The following is a 23,076-nucleotide window of genomic DNA, read 5'->3' on the forward strand; positions in this document are numbered from 1 at the left end:
CTTTTCCCTTTCTTAATTCACTGACCAGTCTGTCAAAATTATTTCCTCTTGCATTTCTTCTTTTGAGAAGTTCTAATCTGTACTGCACATTCAAGGAACAATCAAGGTACGCAAAAGGTGTTTCACTTTGATCAAAAATAAAGCATTTACCTTTCCACTTCAGTCACAGTTGTTTCACTTGCATTTATTGGACTGATAAGTATTGGGGCTGGTAGTAATGGTTCTGCAGTTTGTTCCAGTACAACAGATGCATCAAACTCTTCTGAGTCAACTGGGATTTCCACCAATGTTAAAACGAATGTCTGTTCCTCCTCTGGACATCTGCGGTCATCGTTCACTACTATAATTTTTTCAGGGGAATAAAGAAATATCAAATAGCTATTATTCAAATTTGAAATTACGCTGTTGTCTTCATTTTCTTCCTACATGGTGTAATGAAATTTTAGGCACTCATTTCTTCATGGAAAAAGGCACTGGGCATATTCTTGAGACAAGTTGCTTCCTTTCTCCTTAGATGAGATACGCATCGTCATCCCCTGGAGCCTACTCATTGCAGTGGAGTCCTGATTACCATTCAGAATGAAGAATATTAAAAATGCCTACTAGGGATGAAGCTTTTTAAGTGGGTGTTCTAGCATTAGAGAAGATTAAATTTGCAGTTTAATTAAACTCGTGTCATGATGGTCAAATGGTCCTGTCTTTAATTTCAACTGTCAGGTATTAAGAGTTTCTTCTATAAATGGCAGGTGTCTGCTGCTTTGAAGGTAAACACAAGTATTTTTTCCCTAACTGTGGACAGGCAGAAGAGGACCTGAGAAGTCTAATCTTGAATTTAATAAATGAAAAATAGAAATAATTTAATCAACAGATAACTGCAGACATTAACAGATAACTGCAGAATTAAGGAGAGAACATTTGTAAAGTTTTCAAAAGATGGAAAACAACAGTGGTATTCCATTACTTAAGACAGCTCTCACTGATGATGTAAAGTTGTTATTCCAACCTCAACTCGCTTTGGTTCTTAATCTAATTAAATATGATTTAAGATGCTTCATCCCAAGATCCTGGCAATAACAGCATAACAACAGATGTCTAAGAAGAAGTATTACCCCTATCTTTTGCACAAGCTCATGAGTTACAGCTTTGGAGTGCAGTTTCCATGTAAAGTAAGTACACTGTGCTTCTGTCACAGTGACTATCCCATATATTAGATAAATAGTGGTTCCACACCAACTGTATTTCAATTTGTTTCGGGGAAAAGCAGACATCAGATTCATAACTTTCATCCCATCTAATCAGTTAGGCATTAATCTGTTGACTCAGTACAGCTAAAGAAGGAAGTCTGATTGTCTCCTTCCTTATACTTATCTCCTTTCTCTCCTGCTCCACACTTGCACAGTACAGCCCTCCTACTCAAAACTCTGACAACAGCATTCACTTGGTAACTTCATGAGCAGCTATAGCTCCCTAAACCAGTGGAGAACAGCATAGTTTCTCTCCCTTTGTCATGTTCAGTTTTTCACAGGTGAGTCACAGGCTCATAAAGGGCTCTAAAAACTGCTATACCTAGCATGAGGTAAGCAGCAGGAGCCCACAGCATGCAGAGGGAGCAAGAAGTTTCCCTGCCAGTGATATTTAAACTTAATGAAGGGCTGGTCATTCCAAAAGTTCCCAAGTCTAGCTTCTGGTAAAGAAATGTAATGATAAGAGGTTAGGGCAGGGAACGTCATTGTGCTGTGGGTCATTATTTTTGTTAATGAAAAAGATTGATTAACCATGGCAATGAAAATACTTAATTTTTTTGTTCATCTTTGCATAATTGCAAGATACACAAGTGTGGGCTTTTGCTAACTTTGAATATTAGCACATTATACCTGAAGTTTCTTCTGTGCTGCTTACGCACTGTCGTTGAGCATCCTCAGTGCAAGCTTCATTCTAGAAACAACACAGTTGAAATAAAACAACTTAATAAATCTGGGAAATTAGGAAACAGGAAAGAAACAAAACAAGTCAAATGCTCAAGAGCAAAAAAAAATCTAATCACATCATCATAATTGCATTTGTCAGCTTTCACTTCTAGATGTTCTAAGTTGAAGGATATTAGCCTGACAAGGACAAGAAACACTGGGGAAATATAAAATTTATATGCAGCTCATTGTCTGTATTGATGGTTTGTCAAAATAAATTTATACTTGCTACAGCACAACTCTGTCAGAGATGACTCACACAATAAATTGTTCAGTGGCACTAAGGAACCAAATTCCTCCAACTCTTACAAAACCACTCAGTGCCAAAGAAAAACACCAAGCTCTGCAGCTCATCTCTCCCTTCCCTTTTATGGCTTCTCCCTTTGCTAAAAACAGGAATACTCTACTGCAAATTGCCTTTTTTCATACTCTCTGCCAGTCCTGTAAGAGCCAAATCATTCTTGTACCTTGTTCTAATATGAAATCAGCCTTGACACACCAACAGGTTGCACTGGGGAAACAAGATTTTATGGATCAGCTGTTCCACTGTAACTGCATGTTCATTGATCTCAGACAACACTGGAAAACCTGAGGGAACTTAGAATGAACCTTCCTCTCATGAAGAAATAAGATAATTCTCATTTATACTAGAACAGGGATACACAAACCACTGCAAAGAAATGGATGCGAAAGAGACACTGTTTGTCCATAATATATAAAATGATAATATGCGTCATATATGTATATGTAAAATATGTAAAATATGTATATGCAATATGGTAATATACACATAAAGCTCTTAACTGGGTTTTTAAATAAATGAGAAACAGCATAACAAAGGATGTAGTTTGTTTTAAACAAAGCAAAGGAAAGCAACAATGAATATGCTGCATCCAAGCAGTAACATTTTAACTTAATTTTAATTTAAACAAATATAACCATAAGAGGTCACACTGAATAGTTATAGGAATCTTAGGTAACTTCTTCCATCAGAACTCCTTAAAAATTGCTCAAAATTTTGCCAGTGTATATCCCTTATTGCTGAAATGCTCTGAACAGTTGCAAAGACTAAGTTTGTCTGAAAGATTGTTTGGTTATGCCTCTGAAAAAAGGCCAGTTTCATTCACTTCATTCACAGCTTAGGTACCAGGTCTTTAAAGCAGGTGAGTACATTTGCACTGAAAACCTCTTCCTTTACAGAATTATAGAAACTGGACACTTCTAGACTGTAATTAAGTTCTTTACCTGAGTAAAGTTGATTGTGCATATATTGCGCTCAAGAGGACAAGGATTTTGCTCAGGAACTTCATCCACAGAACTTTGACTTGGACAGTCCTCTAGTTCAAGGTGTGATTTTTCAGATTTTGGGGATGCAGTTACAGGTCTTACATATCCTGAATTTCCACAAGCACCTCTCATCTGTTTTTCTGCTCTGTAAGGTATATATCTAGTTAGTTTAGAACCAAATGAAGATACACTGTGCATCTGCTAAATTCTGTGTTATGATGTATTTAATATAAAGCGTATGTAGGTATAGAGAAGAAACAAGGTACTTGTTTAAAAGCTACATTATTGTACTGAACGGAATGCATAATCTTGAAACAAGTCTACATGAAGTATTTCAGGAAAAAGCCTACGTAACTCCACTAATGGAGACTTTCCTACTACAAGCGCAGCCAAGCAGGAACCCTTACAAGCTCATTAACATTTCCAAATTGATCAACTTCCTAACTTTTCCTTTCAGATGCAGTTTTATGGAAGATAGTTAAGCAGCAAGGTAATTACAAAGTTCTGGAACAGCAAACATAAGTTAATGCTTTACTTCCAAAAGCTGTAGCACCACACACAAGACAGAAAAACCTTGAAAACTGAAGTCTCAACTGCACACTATCTGCATAAACATACATAGTGTCTGTAAGCACACTGTTTCCATCACAGCTGCACACTGAACTTCAGTTGCATATTTTAAGAGACTGTAGGAATAAAGTCGATATTAACTGCTGAGTCTTCCTACCTCTCAGTTTTGTCTACTTGCTTGATAAGTTCCATACTCTGAGTTGCAAAATCATGAAGAACTGAAGAATCATCTGCAGCTGGTCTGATCTGTTCTAGTTCCACCTTCTGCATTTCTGCAGTATCCCTCACGGTTGTAGGATCTAAGATTTATAAGAATAAAAGTTAAAATAATGGGGTTCTTATCTGCATGTGTGTATATATTCATTTATTTTTTACATATAATCTTGCATATATTAAAGTTATGTATATGTGTATATATTAACATACTGCAAAATGATTAAGAATTTTGCTGTACATGTGCACATGTATATTATGTCTTATATAAATAAGACACATACACATATCTCATCTTGCTTTTGTATGTTTTGTATTTTGCCATTGATATGAAGATAACTAAGAGTTTGAAGACCACCTTTTTTGTAACTGCTTTAAGAATAGGAAAACAGTTCTTTCTAGCTCCTCTTCTACTTTTAATAGAAGGGAAAGACGGTATTAATAGAAAAAAAAGTACACTGTATTGTGCTGTTATTTCTGTAATTTGCCTTCCAGTAATTTAAGTCCTTTCCAGGTAATTTCAGACCTGCAGAGAAAAACTGCTATTCAAATTTCATTTCATTTTATACTCAAAGGTGTACTTTTGTATAAAACTATACTAAAATGAGTACCCCATATGACAGGAGTGATGTATCATCTGTGAAGATGAATAGAAAGTGAAGACTCTCAGCTCAGTTTCATTTCATGAATCGGTATCAATATATCTGAATAAACCATTTTCAGAACCCTAGGATAAGAAACAGGCTTACCAGTTTGAATTTGCTCTAGTTGTTCCACAAGTACATTTGTGTTAAGTAACTTCTGTGTTATGTTTTCACTGGACCTCAATACTCCAAAGGTTGGCTCAGGCTGCAGGAGTCTGTCTCCTGTCAGTTCCATACTATTCACCACAGGCAAAGAGCTATTATTGAAAGTAAAAAGAAAAATGCCATCAGTACAGTTCTTGATATTTGACAGTTAGTGCAGAGAAGATATAAGAGATATGGAGTAGTTCAGATAATGAACAGCTGAAATACAGGCTGCAGCTGGCAGAGGAGAAAGAAAACTATTTGGCAGAAAGAAAAAATCATCTGGGAATTGATACAGGCAGGTATACTGCAAACTAGGGTGTTCCCTACCCAAAAGGAAAAAAAAAAGAACAAATGAAATATTTAAATAACAGGAGAAGATCAGAAATCTAACACTGATCATATGATAGTAAGTTCTGGTTTAATAATATAATCAAACTGGACATAAAATATCTTGGATTATTATTTTTTAGAGTCATAGTAACAACTAGTCTCATAGTCTGTTCAAGCAATCAAGTTAAATAGTCTTTCAAATAATACATAATCACCAGCAGATTTTTTTCTGAAAAAGTGTCCCATTAAGTTGTTTGATCATTCACAAATGCAAAATTATAGAAGCTAAAGCACTAAAAACCATAATGATAGAAAATCAACTGGTTCCTTCCTATCCCTTTGCTCTAAATCTTTGATTTACATCCCACAGCAGCAGTGACACTTAAGCAATTTGCCTTGGTCTGATTAGCTGTAGAGAACTTTGGGAAAATGAGCTTGGTAATTAACAGTGATCCAATATAACTTAGCCTGAATATTCTTTTCTCTCCCAAAAGGGCAAATATCAGGAGTAAAAAACAAGTTCTACATCGCCAAAAGTACATACAAACATCTTATGAAAATTATAAGAAAGAGACAAGAGAAGTTTTTGCAGATTACATACCAAATTACACAAACTGGGAAACCTTTACTAAAGCAAGGCTGCTTGCAATTCAATAAAAATGCCAGAAGGAACCTAGCAAAAGTAAGCAGTGTCAGAAGATTTCTCACTGAAGAAAATGAAGCAGTAATTTAACCTGGTGTCAGGAGCATCCTTCTCCAAATATTCTTCTATGCCAATTCTTGTGCCAGTGCTTTGATTCTCTACATTGATGTTGCTTCCATCCTCAGAAGACAGCAATTCCTTGGTAGAAGTGTCTGAAGAAAGTAAATACTGACTAGAAGTTCTATTTTCTTTGGAGTAAGCACAGGTTACAAGGCTATTACCCACGTCGAACTCACCTTGAGCAGGTAACGTGTGTGTCCGTTCTGGTTAACAATAAACAGAATAGAAAAACATGATTTAAAACACTCAGGTTTGGCATTTACATACAGCTATATAACTTCAAACCTCATTTAACAAAGTTTGTATTCTCCAAGGACACAAATTCAAATCCCAGATAAATGCAGTCATAAGTGCACGCTTTTGATAGTAAGAACACAAAAACTAACATTCAAACAATGAAAGTAGAGAATAAATTCTAAATAAAACCTATAAAAAACTACAATAAACTTAGGTAATTTCAGGTTGTATCTAGTTAGGGAGAAAAAAGCTATGCTTCATGTTAAAGGTCTGAAAAGATCGCTGAAAGTTACAGTCTTTTAACCTTGATCCCTTTCTTTTGTCCAGTTTATGTGACCAGATCAATTCAAACACATCCTTCCTAAAATAGGTCTCAGAAACATTTTTCTAGCACAGTGATGCAGTTGGCTGTATCCAGTAGGGTGCCTGACTTTTTCCAGCCAACCTGCATTGGTTAGACTCACTACACCTTACAACACAACAGGACTAAAGGCACAAAGGACTCTTGACCTCCTGCTATGCAGTAACATGCAGAAGAGCTTTGCAGCCACTCTCCCATCCCTCCTTAGGTGGATCTAGAAAGCACAAGCAAGGTTTTGTTCATAAATCAGATCATACCTTCAGGGCTTGTTTTTAACTGGAAATTTGGATCACCCATGGCAAGTAAAGTCATAGCAGCTTCAGTGCTTCCGTCGTTAACTCCTGTGAAGTTGTTCACACACATTAAAAGTCAAAAGGACATTAACCAGAAATCCACTAACCCATATTCAAAAAGCCTTTGACACTACCACCAAAATAATGAAGTGGCTGTTTTTTAAATTGATCTCATTTGTGGATCAAAACACTTGTAGACAAACAGCCATTCTCATCCAGTAAATTCAAACTACTGTAAAAACACTGAGAAGCAGCATGGCTGCCTTAAATGGTGCACTGGATATGGGTGGCAAGATGTTGGCAGCAGAGGCGCTGCCCTGGGCCACAGGCAGTTGCAACTGACCCCCTGCAGGACACAGCTGAACCTGTCAGCCAGGAGGGTGGCACCTTTGGAAAACGTATTTTAAGAAAGGGGAAAATATATATATTAGCAGTAAGTTAACAGGAAATAGATGAGCAAGATGGTTTCATAGCTACCTTTGTCCACATCTGGATTTTCGCGTATGGTAGTTTCCTTAAATACAAAGAAAAACAATATCAAAGCTCTACATAAAATGACTCCGCAATTTTACTTTAATGCCTACAGGAAAATTCCCTGCCCACAGGTTACCCTGGCTTTAAAGGGTAACAATATTTACCTTACATAGTTTTCCTATAACTGTGCCCCTCATATCTGTGTGGGACGAGTTTAATAAACTACACTGTTACATGCAGACATGGCAATAAGACACTGTTGAAATAGCTTTGTATGTACTATGAAACAAACACAGCTGTTGAGGTGCTTACTCTTTCTTCCCTCTGTACTACGGGTTGGACAGATGCATGAGAAAGACTTTCAACATCAGTAGCCATCTGCATATCCGGTACATTCACAGATATTTCGAGCTGTGAAAATAATTTTAAAAGTATTTCAGTTCATCAGACACAGAAGAAAATCTGTCAAATGCAAATTTTTATAAACCTCTTCAGCATCTAGTGGTATCCTTCCTAAAAATGGTACCTTCTGATTTGAAAAGACATCAGTGGTATGAACTGGAGGCAGAACAGGTAGTGCTACTTGTAACTAAGGGGAAGCATCAGACAACTTAAGACCTTGTTTCTAGTTGCTCATTACTCCACCAAACTAAGTTATGCAGTTGAGATCTGTCATGATGACTGTTTACCTCAAATGGGTTTTGTTAGTGTTCACACTTTTTTTGCTTTATAAGTCTTCAGGAAGGAAAAACAGTTCACCCTTTTTCCAAAGTAAGACAGGGAATAGACATACCCACACACAGCAACACACCCACTGTTTTACCTAATTTCTTTTCCTTCTTAATCATTCTCTTTTCACTAAGAAGTTGAGACATTTGACACTTTCAGCAATGAGGACTTGAAATTTGACAGAAAGGTTACAATATTTCTAAGTAGGTTTTCATGAAAAACACTGTTCAATCTGGGTTGCTTTCAAAAGCTTGCACTTTTACAGATACTTTCTACTGACCTATTTAAATTTTACAATAGCTGAGTTCTCAGGTATCTAACAATGTCCCTCACTAGTACTCATGCCTCCTGTGTGTTTAATCAGGAAACTTGATTGTCATCCCCACACATAATATATATTCCCCATCTTTGAAATCCATGATTCAGCAAAAGTTTCCATGCAGTAACTTTACTTCCCATAATTATTCTAGTCTCCCTTGGTGTTTTGCCTGAGCTTTAAATTCTCCTGCTATTTCACCCAGTGAAAGAAACGGCGTGATTGAGGAGACAAAAAATAACCAGTATTTCAATGGGAGAAGAGAGGAAGATGACTAGCAATATTTTGCTTTGCTTTTACATGCAGCTTTTGCTTCATCTCTGCAACTGTCTTTATATCAATACAGAAGGCTTCTTAACCCTCCCTTCTAATTTCTCCTTATCCCACGGGAGAAGGGAGTGAGCAAGCAGCCCTGTGTGCCTGGCTGCTGCTGAGGTCAGCCCACTAGACAGTTGAAGTTTCTCAGCAATGGGGACACAATACACAGAAACATTTCCCTCACACCCTCATTTCCTAACATTCAAATATAAAATTGAAATGCTCCATTTGATCCATCTAGGGCCTCAAAAGACATGGTAAGTGAGCATGGTAGTCTGTGGCGTATTCAATCCCAATAAACAAACTGGCGAGCACCCTGAAGACCTATACACAGTTTGTAAATGTAACCACACAGTTGGACTTTAGACTGATGCAGTATTAAGTTCAAAACCTAGAATATTTGCCAACATCCCTACTAACTCTCAATACCATTCTTAAATAAAACTGAACTGGGATCAAACTGAAATACTCAGAGATGCAATTAGAATAAAAGCTTTTTAAACAATCAGAAAAAAAAGTACATATGCAGAACTCAACCACACAATACCTCCTCCATGGTTTCCTCTATCTGAACAGGAACAGGTTTTGGAGATCGAAGACCTACAGGAACAAACACTGGAGCCTTGTTCACTTCCTCAGGTGAAAAGCATTCATCTTCATCATCAAGTTCAAAGTCATCTGCCTCCTCATCCTCCTCCTCTTGAGAAGCCCGGAGGGTGACGAAGGTTATCTTTGAACTTCTGGGTTCCTTCCCAGATTTCTTTCTGTGTTTAGTTTTCAAACTTTTGCCTCTAGCAACACTCAGTTTAGCTTCTTGCCTTTGATTCCCCTTCTCACTCCAATCAGCCTCACATTCAGAGGCAGAAGAAGTAGTAGTTCTTAGCTCCAACACATGTTTTGGCAGTGCTATCCGTTCTGATGATCTCCTGAACTGCCTTCTAAAGTACAGAACAAAAGCAAGTTTAAAAAACAACGAAGTCCAAGACATTCTGAAGAGAGGGGTACTACACATCAAAACAAATTCAATTAAAAAGAGAAAAGAGATAATTGTAATCAATAATGCAAACTATTTAATTCTTAACTTATAGTGACAAATAAGCATTTAATCAGAAATCCTAATTTCTTCATGTATACATGAAGTACTGATTGTAAATGCATATTAAGGAGTTTCAGAAATCTGCACAAACTTGTAAGATACAGAATTCTTTGATTAGAAAAGGATGAATTAATTTTCATTTTGAGGGATGTCACATACTTTTTAAGTCACGGGAACATTTCCAGTTCTCTTTTGCTAAAGCTACACTAGAAACCCCAAACTATGATAGTTTTGCTGATCAGACTAATGTCTAGCAACTGGAACTGCTAGATGATAACTACTTATCTGCTCTGGTTTCTCAGCCAGCAATCTCTTTGATAATCAGTTGCTCACTGTTTCTCTCCTCAAAATCATGGGCACAACCACTTTTGAGTACCAAAAGTAATCGCAAACCTCCCCCCAAAAACAACCTCCTTGGTAAACTGGTGGGGAGTGGAAACAGATGGCAGCAGAGGATACTCCCAGTACAAAGTTTCTGTTTAAGTTAATCCCACAATTAACCTGAACAAAGTGGGCCTGACCAATAATACTGTGATGAAATGCCTGCTTAAAGGGACTGGGGGGAGTAATAGGATATAAGTCTACTTGACTTCAGGAAGGCTTTTGACACCATCTGTTACAGCATTTTTGGACAGAAGCTGTAGTCGACCTTATCAACATCAGCAATACCATGTCAGGTGTGGTTTCAGGTCCCCTGGTTCAGGAATGATATTGAGGAAATAGGGTCCAGAAAAGGGCACTCAGGATTGTCCTGAGCTTGTGGGACATGGCTACAAGAAGAGGTAGAAAGAGCTGGGATCCTCTAATCTAGGGAATAGAAGGGCTAAGGGTCCACAACTACATGGTGAGGGGGTTACAAAAATAACAGGGACCAACTAATCTCCGTAGCAGCAGATAATATACCATTTCCCCCAAATATGGGTACTTCAAAGTCCTCCCCTACAAAATCAGGAATTCCTGTTGAAACAATGGGATGGATTGGTGATAGTGCTGGCTGTGTTCATTTTATGAGAGAACAAGCAGGGTAAGAGACATTGGGGTATCTGCATGCATCTGGTCAAGTTCAGATGGAAGACACATGGACTGACATGCTGCAGGAATTCAAATAACACACTGCAGAACTATGGTTAATAATTACCAATTAGCTGAGTTTACAAAACAAAATTAGCTGTTTTACCTTGTAAGATTGTCTGATTGTTTCTCCTCAGAGGTAGAAAGCTGAAAATCCTCATCTTGTTCTACTTGACTCTCACACTCTGAGGATATCTCTGGAGACTGGAGTGTAATATCCTGCCTGGTTCGTTTACAAGATGTTTCTTCAACATCCTCTGTAAAATTGTGTTTCTCTGTAGACTCTGAGAAGGATGCAGCTTCCACTACGTTACTGGAATTTTGCTGAACAGAAGAGACAATTACCATCATAATAAGTGCTAAACATTTTTAACTGGTTTTGGTGACAAGAAGATTTAAAGAACTAAGTTTGAGGTTCTTGAAAACATGCCCAGCTGACACCTCTGATAACTTAGGACATGTTTCCTCATTGCCTTTAATTCTGCCTCTATAGCAGAGGCTATATATCTATGATGCCTGAATTCCCAGTGCTGCTAGTAGTTAATAGACAAGGACCATGCTCAATTTATCAAAAGTAACAATTCTTTAGAAGCTGGAAAGATTACCAGTTTTCTAAAACTACCTATTAATTTAAAGAACAATTTGCAGAATGGAAAAATTATCTTTTTCTGCCTTGGGAACAAACTAGGAAGAAAATACTGCCATACTTTAGAGAACAGCATTTAAATATTATTTGACATATGTACAGACAAACATAGCAGCCACAGTTCTGTCAACTAAGGATACTTGCCCAAAATAATATGTTAACTGAAAAATTTTAGTCATCCATCTAGAAAATAGGGAACACCAGAAAAACTTGATTCAGGTACCGCAGCTTTAGAATGAGAAGGAACTAGCCTGCACTAAGTTAGGCAAATTTAAGCAGAAGAAGGTCTGAACTTTGTTCACATTCATTTTAATTTAGAAGTATACTTACACAAGTTTCAGGTAGTATCTGATGTTAAGACAACTGCCTTAATTTCCATTGTTCAATGAATAAAAAAACATTCATTATTAACAGTGTTAACATGTATTTATTGTAATGCAGAATTACAACCACATAAAAAGTAGAACTTAAGAAAACACTGTACTTTAAATATTTCCACAGTTTTTAGATTCTAAGTCCATTTAGAATCCACATAATTTCCAGTAATGAATTAAAAAAATATAAATCAAATGATTACATTAACCTTTCCCAGCAATATACTGGATTTCTGTGCCACCTATGGTTCTGAGAACTTAAGCAAAAGAACTGATGTATAATTGGCTCAAAACATGTGATGAAGACTTACCATTGATACACCTGTTTTTAATAACAGCAAACATTCTTCTTCATTTCTCTTCTCAGTGTTGCCCTCTTCTTTGTTTTCACTTTCTTTGGGATAATCCCTTTTTCTAGTAAGTCTCATTATGTTTGACCTTGGGATCCCGTAGAGTTCCCTTGCTCTCTGTTCACTTTCTTCTCCAGAACTTAATTCATCATTGGACCTACAAAAATATGTTTCAACTTTTACTTCTGAGGAACTACAAAATACACTCTACAAGATTGCTTACTATCCAAAATTTAAGACTTCCAGCTAGAAATGAAATTGTTTTCTAAATATTTATTTGTTTAGTTGGTTAAGTTTAAATAAACATAAAGGAGGAAAAAAACCACTGCAAAAAGGAGGTAATTCCTCTGCAGCAATGAACTTTTCTGATTGCTTTTGGGAAAAATTTTTGGAAGGAAAACAACACTAAGAAATACTCTATATTAAGGTAGAGTAGAAAATTTCAGCTATACCAACATAGGTTTCCAAAATTAAGCAGTCAGAGAAACATTAATATTCAGTAATTCCAGTGCTCAAGGCTCTACTGCTTTCAAAGAGGATAATATCCTTACATCTTTTCAAGCACATTCAGCTCAGTAAGATAGAAATCTTGGGCTTCTAAACTCAAGACTTGGAAAGAGGCAAGAAGGAGAATCCAGGGAACTACAGTCTAGTCAGCCTCATCTCAGTCCCTGGGAAAGTGATGGAACAACTAATCCTGGAAACAACTTCCACACACATGAAAAAAACAAGGTGACTTGGAGTAGTCACCATGAATTCACAATGGGGAAGTCATGCTTAACCAACTTGATAACCTTTTACAATGAAATGACTGCCTTGATAAATGAAGGGAGAGCAGTAAAGAGTGTCTCCCCTGACTTCAGTAAGGCTTCTATCACTGTCTGTCTCCCCTAACATCCTCTTGTAAGGGAGCTGATGAACCATAGACTGGATGAGCAGACAAGGAAGTGCACTAAAAACTGTCTGAATTGCTGGGTTCAGAGGTTTGTGAACAATGGTACAAAATCCAGTTGGAGACCAGTAACTAGGAGTGTACCCTGTGGGTCAATACTGTGTCGAATCCTGTTCAACACCGCCCTAAATCACCTGGAGGATGGGGCTGGGTGTAACCTCAGCAAGTCTACAGATGAGGCAGATCTGGAAGGAATTGCTGAGACACGGGAGAGTGTGCTGGCATCCAGAGGGACCTGGAGAAAGGGGCTGACAGGAACCTCAGGAAGTTGGACAAGGGGAGATGCAAAGTCCTTCCCCTGGGGAGGAACAACCCAAGGCAGCAGCACATGCTGCAAGCCAAGCAGGGGGAAAGCAGCTTTGCAGAAAAGAACCTGGGGGTCTTGGTAGTCTCAGAGTTGAAAAAACAGCTGGGCTGCATTAGGAGAAGCATTTCCTGGCGTATTGACCAGTTCTGGGCTCCCTGGTAGGAGGGACACGGCCATACTGGACACAGCCTGTCCAAGGGTCTTAAAGATGGCAAAGGGATTGAAGCATCTCTTGTAAGATGAAAGGCTGAAAGAGCAGGAATGGCTCAGCCTAGAAAGAAGGCTCAGGGGATCTTCAATAGCTGCATAAAAACCTAAAGGGAGGATGTGAACACAACAGACCCAGGCTTTTTCTGGTGGTGCCCAGAACAAGAGACAAAAGAGACAATGGGCAAAAAATAGAAGACAAGGATGTTCCTTCTGAGGATCAGAAAATACCTTTCCACTGTGAGGGGTACTAAGCCCTGGCACAGGCTGCCCAGAGAAACTGGGGAGTCTCCAACCTTGGCAATATTGAAAAGCTGTGTGGACGTAGGGCACTGGGCAACCAGCTCCAGGTGGCCCTGCTCGATCAAGAGAGTTGTACCAGAAGACCTCTAGCAGACCCTTCCAACCTCAACTACTATGGGTTGAACTATGGGAATCTGTGAAATTCCACCATCACAGAAGCCACAAAGACCGTAAAGTAAAACCCTTGTCTTGTTAGCACAAGCACTCTGGGATATGATTTCAATGTAAGTTACAGAAGAGATTTTAAGCAGAGTTTAAGACACAGGTGAGAACCAGAAGCTAATTTTAGAGAAAAGCAAAAGTGAGTTGAGACTGCTCTGCATTAAACAAAAGGTACCTGATAGCACAACTCAGAACTGTTACATGTGAATGGCACTATCTATCTGCCTTGTATTGCACATACATAAAAACCATCCCCTCCAACAAGAGAGTCAGGGACTCTCTCTTGATGACTGCACATCATTGCAGGAACTTCTAATTCAAAGAAAAACTGAAGAGACTCTGAATACATCTTAGACAGCAAGCTCATTTTATGTTTCTCTACTTGCCATTTCTCAATTATAAGTGAGTACAAAGGGCGCTGCTCAGTCTTTGGTCCACATTCATAGTGCACTGTACCCTAAGAATCAATTACTGAGAAATTCAGACAGCTAAACTATGATTACTTGCTTCTACCCTCATCTGCAAAGTACCTTCTAAAAAGGAAAACAGCCTTGAGTAAAATTCTGTTAAAATTCTTATATTACTTAAGGATGCCACCTAGTGACTTTCACAGCACATAGTACATAACAACTAGTACAGCTCAGAGTCTATACTTCCAAAAACAAGTGCTGTATGGAAACAACTGGACAAATGCACAAACTTTTTAAAGGACTGTTGTGGTTTAACCCCAGCCGGCAAGTAAGTACGATGCAGTCAGTCACTCCCCAGCTCTGGTGGGGAGGAGAGCTGGAAAGTAAAAGTAAGCCTTGTGGGATTAGATAAGAACACTTTAATAACTGAAACAAAATAAAATATAAAATAATGAAAGATAGAGTCAGACAGAGGAATAAAACCAAGAGAAACAAGTGATACACAATTGCCCACTACTTGCTGACTGATGCCCAGACCATGCCCAAGCAGCAATCAGCAGCCCCTGGCCACCTTCCCCTAGTTTATATACTGAGCTTGATGTCCTATGGTATGGAATATTCCTTTGGTCAGTTCAGATCAGCTGTCCTGGCTGTGCTGCCTCCCCACTTCTTGTACACCTGCTCACTGGCAGAGCATTGGGAAGCTGAAAAGTCAGGGTAAACACTGCTCAGCAACAACTAAAACATCAGTGTGTTATCAACATCGTTCTCATACTAAATCCAAACACAGCACTGCACCAGCTACAAGGGAAAATGAGCTCTATCCCAGATGAAACCAGGACAAGAGCTTTTATACTTTGCCAAAAGGGAACTTTACCTTTCTGTGGCACCCAGAATGCTTCCCATAGCATCTGTAGATGGACACTCTTCTTGCCCTCTGTTGTCGTGGCTGTTTGGTGGCTTTTTAGAAGAACAGAGCATTTCTGACTTCATACATCTTGAATTTATGTCTAGATTGTCATTCTTGGCCAAATCTCCCACAAACAATACCTCCATGTCATCCTTAGATTAGAAAAAACAACAACAACAATATTAGCATTGCAAATTATGATTGAGCTGTTAACCTTAGACAAAACTTTGCTTAAAAGCTTTCAAGTAGTTTATGGCAACATCACTGTTGCTTATTCTTCTAGGGAAGGTATTTAACTAATAAAAATAGATACTATGACCAGTGCAGTCTTTCATGAGCAGCCATAAAGGAGCTCAGAAGAAACCCAGCAACGGAAATATGGCAGGTAGGTACCTATTCATGTATCAAGAATATGACTGAAATGTTAAAGTTTAAGTGAAGTCTTTAGATATCTTATCTGTGAGTCACTTACAGGATTTTGGAACACCTCATATTAGGGTGTAAATATTGAACAAGAATTCTCACTAGTCCAAAATTAATGGCTGCATTTACAACAACTTATTTAGATGTCAAAAAAACCCAGCTGGTGTGGAGCCAAGCATCAGAAAGTAAAGCCAGAAATACATGAATAGAATTCTCACTGTTGAGAGAGGTTTTTCTGATTCTTCTGCCACAGACAGTTTTTCTCCTTTATTCGTTTCTTCCTCATCTGGAGAAGCAAGTTTTTGTGCTACTGGAGGTTCTTTTTTGCTATATACTTCTTCCAGGTTTGGTCCAGTTCTTAGAGCTTCAAGCCTTGTGAGTTGTCCTGGTTTCTGAGCACCCAGCTTGCCTTCTTGGGAGGTAGATTTTTCAGCACTGGTGAATTTAAAGCAAAGAAACAAAACAAAACCAAAACAGAAAAAAAGCACACACAAAAATTATGTCACTTGACTTTGGCTAGGAGGGGAAAAAAGCACTTCTGCACTTACTAAATTTTGAATCAACCCTTATACAAGAGGGTTAGAGATGGATGGACTGCTTTGTTTAAGATCAATAAAATTGTATTTTCAAATATAAATTTCTCACTTATGGTTAAGTTGGAGAAGGAATAACAGAACTTTTCTCAAGGCATTTTTAACATTAAGAAATAAGTTGTTTTGCTAACCATACCAACATCAAAGTATCTGCAGTCTAAGACACACTTCAGATCTTATTTTAACAAGAGCAGTAGTAAAACAGAAGAGCACACTGGGATGAGTGAAAGATAAGTTTCTGGTATTTTGCAAAATTTGTATGTGTTACCCGTATGATTGCTACTTATGCAAATACAAATCCAATAATAAAAATGCTTGGTCAGGAAGAGCTATGAGGTCCTACAGATCAAGTATTTACCAGATAAACAATGACAAGTAGTTCAGCTCAAAAAAAATGTGCTCTGAAAACACTGAAAGAAGCTGTCTATAGGCATTGAAAATTTAACTTTGGGGAAAGACAAAAAAACAAGGAACAAGAGAACTGACATTTGCAAAGGTGTCTCATTATGCACGACAGGAAAGCCTTTCAAATGTAATTTCGCTAAACTCAAACCTCACCTGCTTTGTTCACATAAAATGTTTCCAGAAATAGAGGGCACCTGAGGCACCTCTTGCTGTTCCTGTTCCTTTCTGCTCAATACATCTGCTTGACACAATACAGCTTCATTTTCATCCTTTGATTTACAGTAAAAGAAGCATGAAGAGAAATAGGAACAAGTAAGCTTCTAAAACAGATAAATTTTATATACAAAAATATAAACTGCACTATTTTCTCAATTAGAATAAAGATAAGAATCATGCTATCATAATTCAATTTATAGGCAAGAAATAACAGAAGTCTTTGTAGTTCTGGGCTACCCAGAGTGAAGTTCTTACATACAATATGCACCCACATATTAAGAGTAACACTTGTCCTTTCAGCATTCAATCAACTCTCTATTACATAAAGCACTGTGGAAACAAAATACTTCAGCAAATGTAAAACCTTTGAAAACTGGACACTGCAGCACAGACACACCCGAGCCACAACAACATAAGCTCAGACCCAGAAAGCCTTATGAAGCTTTACTTCTGTATTTGCCACACTGGCTCCACAAAGAAGCCAGTGAAACATATCCTTCACCACACCAGGTCTGTAACAGCTTTATTTGTAAAGAGGAGCATCAGACCCGCTCTGTTTCTACAGACTTGCCCAGCACAGAGCAGATGCACTTGTGTGGTTCACAGGTTAGAACAGCCAAAGCTGAACCACAAGGAACTATCTCAGCGAGGGGTGAGCCAACAGTGTGGCGCTCAGGGGGAGATGACAGACGTAGCACACCTGTGCTCCTATGCACCACACAAGTACTCCACACAGGTTCAAGAACAAAGCCAGCTATAACCACTCCAAAAAATGAGTCACTCCAACAAAGCTTAGCTGAGTTTGAAATGTAAGGCAAGTCTACACAGATATGCCTATATCTATGACATGATTCATGTGCAATCCACAAAATGGTTACAGAGAACTCATCGTACTATAATGGTTTTTGAGGATTTCAACTCCTTTTACAGTCCCTAGTAAAATGTCTGTGGGGATACACAGTGTAGGTGAATGACTCAAACTACTTGTGTAAAGGAGTATCAGGCAATGGTGAAGCCAGTCAAAACTTATCAAATTGATAAAACTTTTTTTTTTTCATAAAAATAACTATGTTTTGCCATCACTTGATGTACTATACTAAATTCCTAAACACACGCTTGATTCATCCAAACAGGAAAGACAAAATGAGCAAAAAAAGCTAATTGTTATGCATTTTTGTTGTAGAGTTTATATTAAGAATGCATAAACCTTTTCACTATCACGTAATCCAATCAAAATCAGATCCTCATGTTACAGAAAAAAATAATAGTTAAACTTTTAGACTTCACTGCTTTTATACATGCAAGGGTATACATGCAACTTGCCAGGGTTGGGAATTTTTTTCAACTAGTATATTGTCTCAGTTTCAGGGAGTGCAACTTAAATGTTCTAATTTAATTCGTAAAGCAGAACACGCAACTTTGAAGGCAAAAGCGCTTATTAAGACTTACAATGGCAGTACTGGCAAGCTCATCTTTTTGCAATACTAAGTGCTTTTCTTCAAGCTTTTTATTCTTTTCATTTTCTGATACTTTTAACTCCTTCTTTCCAACAGCTCTTACCACGTTTGGCTTGTACCTCTGGAAACTGCTCCGCACTAACTGGATGTGTGGAGGAGGTTTTTGTTTACTTTCTTCTTCAGTGGTATTTTTGCTATCAATGCAAAGTTAGATGGGGGGAAAAAAAAAAAAGAAACTTAATACAAAACCATGTTACAGAAACAAATGCAGGTTGCCTATTTTTACATATAAAAACACTGAGTTTTTAAAAGAATCCCATCAGGCCCCATAGATTTTTAAGGATCTAGATGAAGTAGCAGATCCCGCACAATTTCAGGATCGACTGGGAGTTGTTACCAGAATTATCACTAGTGTCAAAACCGTAAGAACTCAAACTTTGTGCAGTATTTTTATTAGATTATCTTTGCTACTAAGGAATCCATTGGTAATTTCCTTTTAAAATACTTTCATTGTTGCTGTCAGGAACCAAAAATAGCTAAGGCCTTACCCTGCGTTAGTAGTTAAAATATCTTGGTTAATATCAGGTAGACACAACTCAAGTTCACCATCCTCTGATCTTGAAGATGTTTTTGGGGATTTACAACTTGGCCTCTCAGAAATCTCCTGAACATGAAGTGACATCTCCTTTCCCAAGGGTTCTAGTGGGTTTAGGACTTCATATTTTCCTGTTTTCTGAAAAATGTAAACACAAGAACCAGAGCAAGTCATGATAATAAACCCAACACAGACATTACGATGTCTATGAAGTTTAGTACTAATCACTAAAGTGTTTCCTGCAAAATTCCTCTAACTGCTCACTAACCATTTCCTAATCTTTCCAGGACAAATACACATTTTTTTTATATTAAACTTAAATAGCTTCGAATCCAGATTCCTTCTTTGCCATCTTGTATTAATACTTTTCTTTCTTCACTGTCAACTCTACAAAGCCACCTTGAGTCAGAAAGACATTTGGACACGTAAGGAGAGATACACTCATCTTTTTCTCTTCACATACAACCAAGTGAAAAGCACAGAAGTTTTAATGTACAAAATTTTAGCTTTTGAAAAAAATGCTTCAAAATTTATTAACTTTGTATTTTTTTAAATCATCAGTATTTCATTTCACAAACCCAAAGGCTCAAATATAACGTAACAAAAAAAAAAAAAAAAAAGCCTCACATCTGTGTCAGGAAGGATACTACATTCACTGTCACACTTTGTCAAACTTTCTTCCTTGTTGATATCTTTTTGTAATACACCTTTATTATTTATATCCAGCACTTCTTTTCTATTAGTTGTCATTCTTAAATTTGGCTTTGGTCTCTGGAATCGACTCCTAAGTAGCCGAGCTGATGATAAAACAGTTTTCTCCTCTTCCTTCTGAGGATGAGATTCCCTACAAAAACAAACAGAAGAGCAATCAAAAGCATGGGACAACATGGCATACTTGTATGCAGCTCTCAGAGCAATAACAAAATTACTGACACGAAAAATGGGCCAATAAAAACAGCAATCACCAGCAAAAGCTTGTGTATCTGATAAATAGACGAGCGAAGATAAGTTAAGAAAAGATGCTGTTTCAGAACAACTGCAATTTTCAGTTGAGACCTGGAAGACAGGTTGAGGCATTTCAGGGGATATATATATTTTACAAATGCCTTTGTCTAACCATGTTTAATGTTACTGAGCAGACTTAAAGAACACTTGTAGTTGCCTTTTTTTTTTTTAAGGGACACTTTAAGAGGAAACCAAACCCTGTACTCAAGGATTTATATAAGCACATTTGGATGCAGTGCTGAGACCAACATGGAGAAGACAACCACAGGAACTAGGTATCATAAAAATGTATTTATTTGGAAATTAGGCCCATAGTCTAAAAGATGAAATTAACATCCAACAGCATATAAACCTAGTGCTTTCAAGCCCTTGGAGTTTTGTTTGTTGACATCTAGTATTGTCTTGATTAAACTTCTCATTATAGATATAAAACTTGTTTGTAATGCTGGAGTTGATAAAATTGTAGAACACCTAGGGATACTGATGGCTTTGACCCATCCTTTCTCTCCATTTAAAAAAAAACTTACCCTGTATTGAAATCTGGAACCTGTTTCAAGGCATCTGACAATCCCTTTTCACTTTCACAGTTTTCTGCTTCTGAGGACTTTTCTTGGAAACACTGTCTTGTAGATTTTGAGTTCGTCTCAGAATCTGTAGAAACATCCCCTTCTAACATCACAGTGCATGGCTGAGTGTCTTCAAGAACTGTCAAATTCTAAAAGGAATAAAAGTTTCACTCTCTTAAGATGAAATATTTGCTTAACCACTCATTTAGGAGAGGAGGGGGAAAATGAAAAAGTTTTAGGACTTCTTACAGAAACACTAAGATGTATTTTTCTTATTGTCCTTCAACTAGTATCAGAACATACTGTAAAAATAAAAAGTTATTTTTCTTTATATTTTCTTTCTGAAGTGGTTGATCTTCTAAGAGACCTTTTTCTTTGCACTTCTTTTTTCAGATCCAGTATCATGAATACAACAAAGTGAGACATAATCCATTTATCCGTGAGTGCTGGTTTGCCTGAGGTAGAGTTGATTTTCTTCAGAGTGGCTAGTATGGGGCTGTGTTTTGGATTTGTGCTGAAAACAGTGCTGATAGCATAGAGATGTTTTTGTTATTGCTGAGCAGGGCTTACAGAGAGCCAAGACCTTTTCTGCTTTTCATACTGCCAGGCTGGTGAGGGGATTGGGGTGCATGGAAGGTTGAGAGGAGACACAGCTGGGACAATTAACTCAGACTGACCAAAGGCATATTCCAGATCATATGACATCATGCTCAGCATATAAAGTGGGAGGAATGGCATTTGTCTTCCCAAGTAACTGTTACGCACAATAGAGCCCAGCTTTCCTGGGAATGGCTGAACACCTGCCTGCCAACAGAAGGTCTTTATCTTAGCCCATGAGTTCTCTAGCTTTATCCCCTCCAATTATCTCCAAGATCTGCTGGTGGGGGAGTGAGTGAGCAAGCTGGTACTTGGTTCCCGACTGGTGTTAAACCCAACACCATAGAAAACAGAACCCAAGTGCAAGCATGAGGAAATTTTATGACAATTTAGTTTATGCTGAAAGAATAAACAAAGCATGCAATGGCTGTCCTTACAAATTATGTGGCATGTAGCTAGATCTCTGTTACCAAAGTCTTCTACTAATGACTCAGCAAAACAGCGTGCCTAAGCAACTGCTCAAGAAACTTACACTTTTGAGGCAGGGATCATTGTTTTCATCTCTGTGGTGCATTATATCTTTTTCTACTTCTCCACCTTTAATTGTCTTCTCTTCAGGATCTTTTTCATCTCTCAGTTCTTTTTGCCTTGCAACAGTTCTTCCTAGATTTGGTTTTGGTCTCTGTACTCTGCCTCTCCTTAGAGGGGCAGGATTCAGCAAACTCCGTTTGCTGTCTTCTTGTAAACCCACTGTTTCATTAGACCTGGAAAAACACATAAGATCCATGAATTACATATCATGTCTGAAAGTGGGAGGAGAATTAGAGAAGTGGAGTGTTTTCATTCTTTTTTAGAAACAGTTATTAACATATGCAGATCTAGAATGTATTACTAGCTTCTTGAACTAATTATCAAACCTAGTTTATCTCTCTCCATCCTCTTCAACCATCTTTCTTTAAAAACAAAAATTTGAGTGTGGTTTTTTTTTGTTGCTGTTGTTGCTTTAGGTTGTTCTGGGATTTTTTGTTTGGGTTTTTTTGGGGTGAAGGGGCAGTTGGTTTTTTTTTAAATTTTACTTCGTACAATCTCTTCTGTAAAACCTATTCCTCCTTTTACACTACAGCTGCCAATTCTCCACTGAAAAAAAATGCAAAACTTAAATATGTGCATTAAATTACCCACATGTTGGATTTTTTTTCTCATCCTACCTGACACCTAACACTTAACTACACTTTGAGAACAAACACTTATTCCCATTGTTTAAATACTTAACCACTGAATCAGATGCATCTCAGTATTAAAGCCAGTAGCAAAGGCTTGTTTTAGTTTTCAAGGGATTAAGTTTTTTCGCATTTACCATGACTGACTCCTCGTTTAAAAGCACCACTTTAAAAACAAAAGTGCTTAATCTATGTTTCATGCATGAGTAAAGATTCCTATTCTTCCCTCAATTTCGGTCTCATTGCAGAAGTTTTTGAAGAAACTTCTATAATTACCACACTGTGAAGTACTACCACAAGGGATGGCAAATTGCTGGAGAGCAGCACACACCTCCTCATTTTTCTCATACTTACCGCGACACTGTTGCCAGGACTTGGTCATCTTTTTCTGCAGCTTCTTCACTGGTAACATCAGACCTATTACTCTGGTCAGTATTCTGAACAGAAATAGAACATCATGATGTTAACGCTCTTACATTTATAAAGTCCAGCATTACCTGACTGACCAAGTAACTGTACATAACGAGAGACAAAACAAATCGCTTGTGACAGACATATGCAA

At 37.8% G+C, this 23,076-nt stretch overlaps 1 protein-coding gene across 1 annotated transcript in view; it reads right to left on the bottom strand.

Annotated features, from left to right (window-relative positions):
• The window catches only part of BDP1 (B double prime 1, subunit of RNA polymerase III transcription initiation factor IIIB), a 47,226-nt gene that overhangs the window by 7,809 nt on the left and 16,341 nt on the right, over positions 1 to 23,076 (bottom strand). Inside the window, exons 17-37 of the mRNA XM_029965453.1 lie at positions 22,869 to 22,962; positions 21,827 to 22,058; positions 20,659 to 20,846; positions 19,754 to 19,970; positions 19,080 to 19,264; positions 18,524 to 18,725; positions 17,012 to 17,127; positions 16,079 to 16,295; positions 15,405 to 15,589; positions 12,148 to 12,343; positions 10,923 to 11,140; positions 9,197 to 9,587; positions 7,599 to 7,697; positions 7,290 to 7,326; positions 6,777 to 6,860; positions 5,893 to 6,124; positions 4,787 to 4,938; positions 3,982 to 4,123; positions 3,213 to 3,399; positions 1,875 to 1,935; positions 151 to 340 (exon numbers count right to left, since the gene is read on the bottom strand). Of these exons, the coding sequence (XP_029821313.1) occupies positions 151 to 340; positions 1,875 to 1,935; positions 3,213 to 3,399; positions 3,982 to 4,123; positions 4,787 to 4,938; positions 5,893 to 6,124; positions 6,777 to 6,860; positions 7,290 to 7,326; positions 7,599 to 7,697; positions 9,197 to 9,587; positions 10,923 to 11,140; positions 12,148 to 12,343; positions 15,405 to 15,589; positions 16,079 to 16,295; positions 17,012 to 17,127; positions 18,524 to 18,725; positions 19,080 to 19,264; positions 19,754 to 19,970; positions 20,659 to 20,846; positions 21,827 to 22,058; positions 22,869 to 22,962 (3,625 nt within the window). The remainder of the gene's footprint in view (positions 1 to 150; positions 341 to 1,874; positions 1,936 to 3,212; positions 3,400 to 3,981; positions 4,124 to 4,786; positions 4,939 to 5,892; positions 6,125 to 6,776; positions 6,861 to 7,289; positions 7,327 to 7,598; positions 7,698 to 9,196; positions 9,588 to 10,922; positions 11,141 to 12,147; positions 12,344 to 15,404; positions 15,590 to 16,078; positions 16,296 to 17,011; positions 17,128 to 18,523; positions 18,726 to 19,079; positions 19,265 to 19,753; positions 19,971 to 20,658; positions 20,847 to 21,826; positions 22,059 to 22,868; positions 22,963 to 23,076) is intronic.

The sequence above is a fragment of the Manacus vitellinus genome, unplaced genomic scaffold, assembly GCF_001715985.3.
Source record: "Manacus vitellinus isolate BGI_N305 unplaced genomic scaffold, ASM171598v3 scaffold_9_pilon, whole genome shotgun sequence".
Taxonomy (NCBI): domain Eukaryota; kingdom Metazoa; phylum Chordata; class Aves; order Passeriformes; family Pipridae; genus Manacus; species Manacus vitellinus.